The following is an 11,556-nucleotide window of genomic DNA, read 5'->3' on the forward strand; positions in this document are numbered from 1 at the left end:
ATATTAAGGATCATACCTCTTGTTAATGGCATTAATGATATATATATCTCAACAAATGTTAAATTCAAACGTGTCCTTTGGGATTTCTTCTTCTTTGGCTTTTAATTCATTGCCAAACAAGTCCTTAATTGACAAAGTGTGTAGTTAAACAATGCAACATCCACACACACATATATATATCACCATACATATGTGAAGAAAACATATAAAAATAAGGTAAAAAAGAAGCATATTATATATTAGTATTTTCCAAAATGACAAAAACTCCTTTTTGCAGGTAATGATTTCTTGCTTTGGTAGGGTGTATAAGAATAATGTTGAATAGAGCGTACTAGTAATGTTGGTATTAATTATGTGAAAATGGTACGTATATATCCTTCTGTTAGACGGCGTGCACCACGTGTCCTCATTTGAAAGAAATTAACACATTTTCCCTTAATTAGCAATTTATCCCTGACCTGCCAGAAAAAATGCTCTACGGCCGGAGTTAGAAGCGAGTTTCGCTCACGTGTCCCTATCCTAAAGAAATGATCTGTGACCGTATTGGTTATGGTTTGCCAAAAATACACATGGGTGAAACTAGCTTCCAACTCCGACCCATAGAACATTTCGCTGGTAGGTCAGGGCATAAATTGCTAAGGGAAAATGGGCTAATTCCTTTCGGATGTGGACACGTGGAGCGCACCATATAACTGAAGCGTATATACGTACCATTTTCAATAGTTTAGAGGTATAAACATACCCAAAGTTAGATGACAAGGGTACCAATAACCCAAAAGTACGATAAAATGTATTTACATACCATTTTCAATAGTTCAAAGAGTATATATGAGCCTTTTCCGAAAAATAATTTTTGGTGTCATACTAAAGTAACTGAACTTTTTCATCTATAATAATAGAATCACTAAACTTTACTGTTAAATGTGACTTTACTGTTATTATTGCATGCAGAAAGAAGTGTTAGATAGTGCAAAAGACATGTTGAGAGATGCAATTATTCAAAACCTTGACATCAAAATCATGTTTTCTTCTTCAAATATATTACATATTGCAGATTTAGAATGTTCAATTGGACCAAACACTTTCATTGCAATGCAACTTGTTGTACAAGTTCTTAAGGAAAAATACCACAATAACAACATTCTTGAATTCCAAATATTTTTCAATGATCATGTCACTAATGTTTTCAACACCCTCTTTCAATCACTACCCATCGATCGATCCTACTATGCATACGGAGTTCCAGGACCATTCCATGATAGATTATTTCCATCGCGATCGATACATTGTGCACATTGTTCTACTGCAACATATTTTAAGAATGCTAATAATAAGGAGTAATCAATTACACTAAGGGTATAATGAGAAAAAATAATTGTCTTGTCTTGATAAATAAAAAAGGACAAGTAAAATGAAACAACAAATTAAGAAATTTGGGACGAGTAAAATGGGACGGAGGGAGTATGATAAATAAACATTGGGATTTGGGTTACTTAAATTGTGTTCACAATGTTAATCTTATCCTTCTATTTTGGAAGTATATGTTCATTTTATTTTATTTTATTTTATTTTATGTGAGATGATTAACTATCATTTTGTTTCTAGGAAGGAAGAGGGTATTATTGAAATAATCATCTGAAAAAACAATTTTGTAGCAATATTATCATTGTCATATTTGTTATACAAGCGAACGCTCTAATTGCACATGATATTAAAAAGTATTTTGATTTCGCTTCATAAAAAGATCAAAAGGCCCATACTATTATAATGGCGAGAAATCATTCATCACATACACATCGACATAATATATAAATTATATGCTCTATTAAGTGTCCAGAAGAGTTGTTAGATGAGAAATCCCCAGCATGGAATAAAGGATTGATTCAATATGAAGTGTTGAATGCATATGTTGCTCAATTTGAAAAAGACATGGAAATGTTCTTAGATGCAAGAGCTGAGGAGATTGTTGAAGGTGGAATGATGGTGCTAATTTCACCACAATCAATTGAACGTCTAGTGAGATTTTTTGGTTCTAGTCTTATAGATTTGGTGAATGAGGTAAGTAGTTTGTTTGTCGCACTATAACCCTCCCCCCAGACTAATTAAAATCGTATTTTTGGCAACCTTAGTGCCTACGTGGCACATTGCGTGAATCAACACACTGAAGGTCCACGTAGGCACACGTATGTGCCACGTAGACACTGAGGTTTTCAAAAATACGATTTTAATTAGTCCAGGGGTAATAGGACCCCTTTAAGTTTGGGTGTGTCTCAACAATTTTGTTTTTAGTTTAGGGTGAAAACGGTGCATTTACTGACAAAATTAAGTGGAGTAACAATTATAGCCATATAATTTTAATATTGATGTTTATTTCTTTTTGGCACAGGGAAAATTAGATGAATCTCTAGTTGACTCATTTAATGTGCCAGCATATTCTCCCTCTCCTCAAGACATGACTAAAGCGGTGGAGAAAAATGATTGTTTTAGCATCGAGAGAATAGAGTTAACGTATCCCAAATCAAAGCGTGTGGATGAGGCTAATGCAAAGGCTTTACTAATAAGTTTAAGGGTTGCTTTAGAAGGAGTTTTCATTAATCATTTTGGAAGTGAAATAACAGAAGAAGCTTTTAAAGGACTATTCTCAAAAGCGATGAAATTTCAACATGGATGAAAACGAATTATAAAAAAGAATGTAAATTATTTATCGCTTTGAAGCGTAAATAAGTTTCGATAGAGAAATTCATATATTATATAATTCAGGTCTGTGCTGTGATGTGACACATCTCATAGATCGAAATTTTTATTTGTCTATTTTTTTAAATATTTTTGACTTTTTCATCGTACCTTTCACTTAGGGGTCGTTTGGTAGAGTGTATTGAAATGTTAATGTATGCGTTAGTTTAATATGTATTAGTAGTACCTTGTTTGGTATACCTTTTTACCCTATGTACTTGCATTAGTTATACACTCTATTGTGTATTGAAGTGTGTATTACTAATACCTCAAAATCCATGGCATTAGTAATGCAATAGATCTAATGCATGCATTAACATGCTTAAAGACCCTATTACCCCTCAAAAAATTTTCTGCATCCTTTCTAACATATATATTGAGGGTATTATGTAAAAAAAAAAAATTCTTTTTTAGAAATTATGTAATTCATGATTTTTTTAACACATTGAACCAAACACTGCCTAAGAAAAATACAAGCATAACTAACACAAGCATAACTAACACAAGCATTACTAATACACATTATTCTTATACACTCTACCAGACGACCCCTTAATGTGTTCTACAATTACATCAAACCACCCCCCACAATATGTTTGTAGAAAGTGTTGTCAATCCTTCTTTTGTAGCACTTTTTTCAAGCTTCAGTGTGACAAAACTAGCCCAAACCTATTTGACCAGCCCAACTCGCTCATGTTTTGATGGATTGGGCTAAAGTGATTTTGAAGATGTACTGATTTGAGTCAGCCCAACTAAACCCATCATAAATCATCAACCCAATGGGCTCATAATGATGCCCAACTTTGACTCATAAAGATATTTAAACCTATTACTTATAGTTCAATTTTTTATATTTTAAATTTTTTTTAGTTGCTTCAATTATATTCTTTTTCCGTCTTGAAAAAATTATTGTAATAAATAATTTTTTAATAAAAATAAAGTGGATTTAATTCTCTTGAAACTTTATACCCAGTTTTGACGACTGGCGGTGTAATACACGTACCAATCTCGTTTTTACACGTGTATCCAACCTCATATTTACACTTGTCCAAGTGGACAGATATATGCTATTAAAATACGAAAAAAAGTCTAGGGGGTAATAGGACCCCCGCAAAGTTCAGTATGCGCTCAACTGGAAATCCGATCAAAGTTCAGGTATTTTTGTGAGTATTATCCCTAAAACATATGAGCATACATTTTAAATTGAGGTTTCTTTCTTTTTTTATGCAGGGAATGCTAGATGAATCTCTATTTGACTCGTTTAATTTGCCAATGTATTTTTCTTCTCCTGAAGACATGACTAAAGTGGTGGAGAAAAATGGTTGTTTTAGTATTGAGATAATGGAGTTGACATATGCCAAATCAAAGCTTGTGGATGAGGCTGATGCAAAGACTTTTGTCACACCCTTTTTTCATACTCCAAAGAGGATTATGATTTTATGGCTTCGAAAGGTTTTTTATTAATAAAGTGACAAAAGATGAAAAATTTATTTTGAGAAGGACCTTTTACATTCAAAACTCAGAGTCGCCACTTGGCATAATACGGTGTGCCAAGTCACCTTTGGAAAATTCTTTTCAAAATGATTAGACTCTGTAAAACTGATTTGCGAAACAGAGATTCCGGCTAAGGAATTCTGTTGACCGAGGGGAAGGTGTTAGGCACCACTCGATCCCGTGGTTCTACCACGGTCGCTTGGTGAGAGTATCGGCTAATTTGACATTACAAAATGTATAAACCACACAAAAACAATCAATCAAACAAACAAAACAAAACCAGTTCAAAAATATAGTGTCCAGTACAATTATTACAACCCAAAATGAAAAAGTAATGAAACGTGAATCTACGCTAACCTACATTAATCCTAAACTACGCTCTAATGCCTTACTCGATTCTTCGGGCCTTCATCACGAACGTCCTCCGAGTACATGATACGTCGGAGTATTCCCCAGTGAATAAATACAAATGTGACCTCGGGGCATTCCTCGGCTAAATGAATAACTCAATGAAATACGATAAAACTAGAAAATATTCAACACACACATTTGAACATTCGACACATTCAACAACGCATCACACCTAAATTTTTCCTACCCAAACCTAAACATTTTTGCCTATCCAATTCAACCTATCATGATACTATCGAATTCACAATTAGATGCCAAGTAATAATATCAATGAATCGAAACAACTAATTTATTCATCTTTTATCAAATTTTGATCCCCCGACCCATTAACCAAATTATCACATGCTTCGATTATCAATTCAAGTTTTCAACATTCAACTCCAACATCAAACAATACATAACAAAGATTCACACATACCGAACATGCAAATCATTTCTGATTACGTAAAATTAGTGGAAGAGAAGATAGAATTGGACCTCAATGTCGCTTTCAAAATTGATGTATTATTTTGATTAACCCGGTAGAATCCACGTCCGAAAACCTCAAACTCGACCTCAATCAAAACCAAACTCTCAATAAACCCAAAGCTGAAAAACCCCAAAAGTATAACAATCCCAAATCGGAACACCAAAGGACCAATCGAATCTAAAATGGAGAAAAAGAATGTAGGCTATTTCGAATTCGGCGTTACTGACATCAACAGGGTTATGCCTTTCATTGAAAAAGCAGTGGGGATTTTCAAACTTGGACAGCTATGGCTTCATCGGAGCTCCGGCAAGCCTCAGCAGTGGAGAATCCGATGAGATTAAGCTGGATTAGGTCGCGGGCTTTGGTGCTTGTGATCGGAGCTGATGGTTTAGGCTGGAATCAGGTGGATTTTGATTGGTTTTAGATGTTTTGATACATTTTTTGGCGAATCCGTCGCTGGAACAGGAACAAACACAGGATTTGTGCCTTTTTTTTAATTCCAACCTCTCTCCATGACTCTCTTCTCCAATCTCTCTCTCTCTTGTGTATGTGAATTATTGTGGTTTAATGATTGTTAAAGAAGATGATATATGTGTGTTGGGTGATCCAGATCCTCCCCTGTGTCTGAGAATGTGATATGTATATATGAAAGGTGATAATGTGAGGGGTCACATGGGTGGGTAGTGGGGTAGGGTGTGGGGTGGTGATGTGTTGTCCAAAATTGATAGGAGAAGTGGTTAATTTGTTATCAAAAGAATAATTAAGGATTAAGTTTGTTAGTGAGTTTGTTATTTTTTTTTTTGTATTTTTGTGGGGTATAATCACATGGGTAAGGGTGTATGATAAAGTGAGGTAAAAATGAATAAAATTGATATCGGGGAGGGACAAAATTAGGTGTCTACATCATGCCCCCTTTGAATGTAAACACGAAGTGTTTTCAGATAAAGAAGTACGCAACGAGACAAAATTTTGTCCCGACCATTATTCAAAGGAAGAAACAGAAAGAAGAAAGACAATTGAGTCCTGACTTAGGAAATCCTACCCACCCAAGTTACGAGGGAATTAAGTCACAAGTATCTCAAAGGGTTCGACGAGAATTGGACTATACCGAGTTGAAGAGTTGAGTGAGGTTCCATCGAGGTTTCGGTCCGCGGCTCTGTCATTACATCAAAAATTAAAATTACAAGTTAAAGCATAAATGAAATTACAAAAATCCTATCTATACATCTTCTTTTGGACTCTTGACTTGAGTTTCATCACCCTATTCTTCAGGCGGGCTCCTGACTTGCTATTTCTTTAACTTGTTGCTTGCCTTTCAATTTCTTCACCCTGTTCTCCAGGCGGGTTCCTGACTTGCTATTTTATCAACTTGTTGCTATGCTTTCAATTTCTTCACCCTGTTCTGCAGGTGGGCTCCTGACTTGCTATTTCATCAACTTGTTTCTATGCTTTTCAATTTCTACAACCTGTTCTCCAGGTAGGTTCCTGACTTGCTATTTCATTAATTTGTTGCTATGCTTTCAATTCTTTTGTTCACCCTGTTCTGCAGGCGGGCTCCTGAATTTCTATTTTTCAATCTGTTTAACTTTCAATTTCTTCACCTTGTTGCTTGGTTTTCCATTTATTCGCCCTGTGCTTCGGGCATGCTCTTGAAATCACATCAAAACTGAAAAAAGAAAATTATCCCAAATAAAGAAATGCATTTTCTATGAGTTAATTGGAATGACTCGACTAAAAGGTACGTCTTTTAGGAATCAAGGGGGATGACTCGACTAAAATGTACGTCTTATAGGAATCCAGGGGATGACTCGAATAAAAGGTACGTCTTATAAAAATCAAAGGGGATAACTCGACTAATAGGTACATCTTATAGGAATCAAGGGAAATGACTTGACTAAAAGGTACGTCTTCAAGGGGTCAAAGGGGATGACTCGACTAAAAGGTACGTCTTATAGGAATCAAAGGGGATGAGTCAACTTAAAAGTACGTCTTATAGGAATCAAAGGGGATGACTCGACTAAAAGGTACGTCTTATAGGAAGCAAAGGCGATGACTCGACTAAAAGGTACGTCTTATAGGAATCAAAGAGGATGACTCGACTAAAAGGTACGTCTTCTAGGAATCAAAGGAAATGACTCGACTAAAAGGTACGTCTTCTAAGAGCCAAAGGGAATATCTCGACTAAAAGTTACGTCTTATAGGAATCAAAGGGGATGACTCGACTAAAAGGTACGTCTTATAGGAATCAAAGGGGATGAATCGACTAAAAGGTACGTCTTATAGGAATCAAAGGGGATGACTCGACTAAAAGATATGTCTTATAGGAATCAAAGGAGATGACTCGACTAAAAGGTATGTCTTATAGGAATCAAAGGAGATGACTCGACTAAAAGGTACGTCTTATAGGAATCAATAGGAATGACTCGACTAAAAGGTATGTCTTATAGGAATCAAAGGGGATGACTCAACTAAAAGTTACGTCTTATAGGAATCAAAGGGGATGACTCGACTAAAAGGTACGTCTTATAGGAATCAAAGGGGATGACTCGACTAAAAGGTACGTCTTCTAGGAATCAATAGGAATGACTTGACTAAAAGGTACGTCTTATAAGAATCAAAGGGGATGACTCGACTAAAAGGTACGTTTTATAGGAATCAAAGGGGATGACTCGACTAAAAGGTACGTCTTATAGGAATAAAAGGGGATGACTCGACTAAAAGGTACGTCTTCTAGGAATCAAGACTTAAGTTAGGAAGTGCATTACCTAAGAAGCAAAATTTGAATTACCCAATCAAGGAAGTGTGTTTCCTTATCAATGTTGTTTGAATTATCAAAACAAGGAAGTGCGTCTCCTAGAGATCTTAAATTATGAGTTTTACCATGGTTTTGATTACCAAACCTGTGCAGCAACCTTGCCTCTTGCATTTGTTGAGGTGAGAAATTATGGCCTTTGATGTTTAGGCTCTGAAATCCTTGATCTGAATGCAACATGTATTCCTATTACATACAAAGAAAACTTGTGAGTTTAAAAACATGCTGGCTAGTTTGTGGCTTTGGATTTTGAGGCAATTGCTCCTGCCCTCGTCACATTTAGCTTTGCTTCCAACCATTAGATATGTCATTGACTTGCTATATCATTGACTCAAACTCAGCTTATTAAGAGTGACTCTGAAACAAATACAGTATTTCTATTTTGTCGTGTTTCTCAAATAAACCCTTTGAATCTTGGTATTTCCATGAGTTCCCCGACTTCTCTGTTAACAAAAATTCCTGCATTCCTTTTTTTGGGCTCACAAGCATGTCTCTTCCATGTGCTAGCTTTTGTCTTGCTTTGTGCAATTAAAGAAGCTGGTAGCCAGTTTTGAAATCTTTTCTTACTTGTTTTGACACGAACTTGACTCAAAGACAAGAAACAAAAAAAAGAATGACAATTTTTGTTTTGATAACTGACTTAAGAAAGATAAAATTAAAATAAAGAGAAGAAAGAAAAGGCAATGAATGTCCCCTTTTAAAATAAAGAAACGAAAAATTCATCTAAAAATGACAGTCAACACTAATGATTATGCCATGCATTTTGGATTAAGCAGCTTGATCTTTTCATCCAAACTTTCTACCCATTGTTGTTGAGTTAATGGCCTTGAAACTGAGTTGCTTTCTTAGGTCAATTGCATTTAAGACCCCATTCGGCTAGTGGCGCCTTGAAGGGTTTTTGCGAATAAGCTTCTTTCATTTTCTCTCGGCTCACTATCGCCTTATGGTGCCCGTGAGGGTTTTAACCAATAAGACTCTCTCATTTTTATTTCTCTCAAATTTCCATCGCCTTATGGTGCCCATAAGGGTTTTCACCAATAAGACTCTCTCATTTTTATTTCTCTCTTGATTCCTATGCTGAGGAAGACAAATAGTTCCCAAATGCATCATCATATCCCTTGCATGCTCTGCCTTAACATCCTCAAAGATTTATCTGAAGGTCTTTCTTTGATTGTAACTTGGCTTTTGGATAAGGTTAGAAAGAAAGGATGACATAGGGCCCAAACGACACTTGAAGTGGGGTAGGAATTACAACTTTTGGAATCGACTCAAACAATGAGGATTAACTCAGGCCCCAGTTTCTTTTGACTGGGTGACTCTAAATTGTTTATTTGGTTGGACCGAGCCCTTAGTAGGGCAGCCTACGTATCTCACCCCCGAGAGAGGAGAATCAGGTCATGCGTAGTTCTGGCAGCTTTTTCTTTCACTTGATTCTATTTTTTTCTTTTGTTGACTCTTTTGTTTTTGGGACTTTTCTGACTTTATTTTTCTTGACACTCATCTTTTTTTTCTTTTTCGACATATTTTTTTTGAATTTTGTTGACTCTTATCTTGATTCCAAAAGAGGGGTATGAAAGAAAATAACACTAAGGCCCAAATGGGGGTAAACAAAGGATGACACAGTGTTTGGATAGCAGAATGAAATGCCTTCATCATATCAATTCTTGAAAATGCTAGTATATAGCATGCAATGCGAAAGTGCACGATCAAGATCACTTATGAAATGTTTTACAACACTAACTTGCCCCGAGCATGTGTGCCACCTCTTTTTCTACACTTTCCCAGTATACAACTCCACTTTGTTGTACATTTCTCATGCTGAAGGACTCATGACTTCGTGGAGCTCTTGATAGGATCACGTAGACACTGTTTGACCTAATTAAGACATGTCTTTCCATTGATGACCAAGTTATCCTTGCGATTCTCAAAAAGTCTAAATTTTCAAAAAAGGCTTCAAGTTGATCACCAAATGCCTCAACAATCTATTTATTTTCTCAGATGCTCTCTTTCCCTAAATTTAACTCTCTGATTCAATGCTTCGTGATTAAGCTGGATTTTAAGATCTGACTGAAAATTCCGCAGGCATGTCATATCACTAGAATCAACATAAAGTGACTATATAAAGAAAACAAACAAACAACACATATTTGAAACACAAAAGGAAAGGGACTCTTCATTTAGTTAAAATAAATAATAAAAAGGTTTGAACATAAACGACAAAGGGACAAAACAATATAGATCCCGAACTACAACCCTGAAATAATTTGAAAAATAGAAAAGAAAACAAAACAAACTACCATACCTCTTCCTAGTAGGGAGAGGGGTAACTTTTCAATTGCTCAGCCTGACATACTAGCCACTGGTTTGCATATCAACATGACTAGAGCTTCCACCACTGTCAGACATATTTCCTTCAACAAATAAGCTCTGGATCCCCATGCATAACTCATTGCCTCCCATATATTGTACAGTACCGCGTGCTAGCGAAGAACTGTAGGATGGTCGAAGGGCCAATGTTTTGCACCACAATAAATTTATCTTGAATTATCTTTTCTATTTCTCTTTTCAAAGTGCAACAATCTTCAGTACTATGACCCTGAACATCAGAATGATATGCACATCGCACATTAGGATCAAAGCTTCTTGAATGCGGGTCAGGAGTATACCCAAGGAGAGGAGTGATCATGCCCTGCTGTACCAATCTCTGGAATAAACTGGCATAGGATTCCCCAATAGGAGTGAAATTATTTTTTTCCTTCCTCCTCTTTGCGAACTCTGGCCTCGGATGAAATTTGGATTTAGAGGTCCCTTGGTAAATTTGATAGACAAAGTGGAAGCCTTAGTAGAAGGTTGAGCAACAAAAGCACAGACGGTATGTGGTGCTGTGAATGTGGTAGACTTATACTGAGGAGATAAAGAAAGAGTGGTGGAAGTGTTGAGGTGCATTTGACGTGGAATGGATTCTGAGGCATGCTGTGGTGCATCAACAACAGTAGGAAACTACTTTGCGATTTTGGTGGAAGACTCAAGGTATTTGCAGGGTCAAAAGTGGGGAATGGAGATGGAGACAGTCCACTGGCCCAAGCTCGGTACATTTCCATCATTTGTTGTCTCAGTCTCAAATTCTCTTCCTTTAAACTCTCAATATCCTAACTCTTTGTTTCATCCATGATGCCACTCTCTATATCCTTGTTAGACACAACTAACCCTTCCTTGGATTTGGTGTGATATGGAGGACCAGCCAGGAAACCACAAACCAACCACCTTAAACTAACTGAACAAGAGGCAACAAATATGTTAGAGTTCAACATTTTTCAAAACCTTTTTTTTTTCTTGAAATAAAATCACCGAACCCTAGAAGGGCGCCTACGTATCTCACCCCCGAAAGGGGAGAATCAGGTGTGCATAGTTCGTGAAGTCTTGCCAAAATGGCCAAATTAAACTATTTTTCCTTTTTTTTTTCCTCAAAACTTTAAGAAGAAAAGAAAATAACAATTTGTCAAAAGAATTGACGAAAATGTTTTTGAATTTTTCAGCTTTAACATCCCTATACAAAGTGAAATCTATGATTACCAAAGAAAATCTTTTTGGGTTTTTAGTTTTAAATTTCATATGAAAATGGAACTTGAACCTATTA

At 36.1% G+C, this 11,556-nt stretch overlaps 2 protein-coding genes across 2 annotated transcripts in view; both read left to right on the forward strand.

Annotated features, from left to right (window-relative positions):
• LOC107856665 (loganic acid O-methyltransferase-like) overlaps window positions 1–11,556 on the forward strand; it is a 93,743-nt gene that overhangs the window by 40,118 nt on the left and 42,069 nt on the right. The window lies entirely within an intron of this gene.
• On the forward strand, window positions 961–2,671 carry LOC107856667 (loganic acid O-methyltransferase-like). The gene is made up of 3 exons (XM_047394299.1): window positions 961–1,322; window positions 1,827–2,058; window positions 2,387–2,671. The coding sequence occupies exons 1-3, from the start codon at window positions 979–981 to the stop codon at window positions 2,669–2,671; spliced, it is 861 nt and encodes a 286-aa protein (XP_047250255.1). The 5' UTR covers window positions 961–978.

The sequence above is a fragment of the Capsicum annuum genome, chromosome 8 (assembly GCF_002878395.1).
Source record: "Capsicum annuum cultivar UCD-10X-F1 chromosome 8, UCD10Xv1.1, whole genome shotgun sequence".
Lineage (NCBI taxonomy): Eukaryota > Viridiplantae > Streptophyta > Magnoliopsida > Solanales > Solanaceae > Capsicum > Capsicum annuum.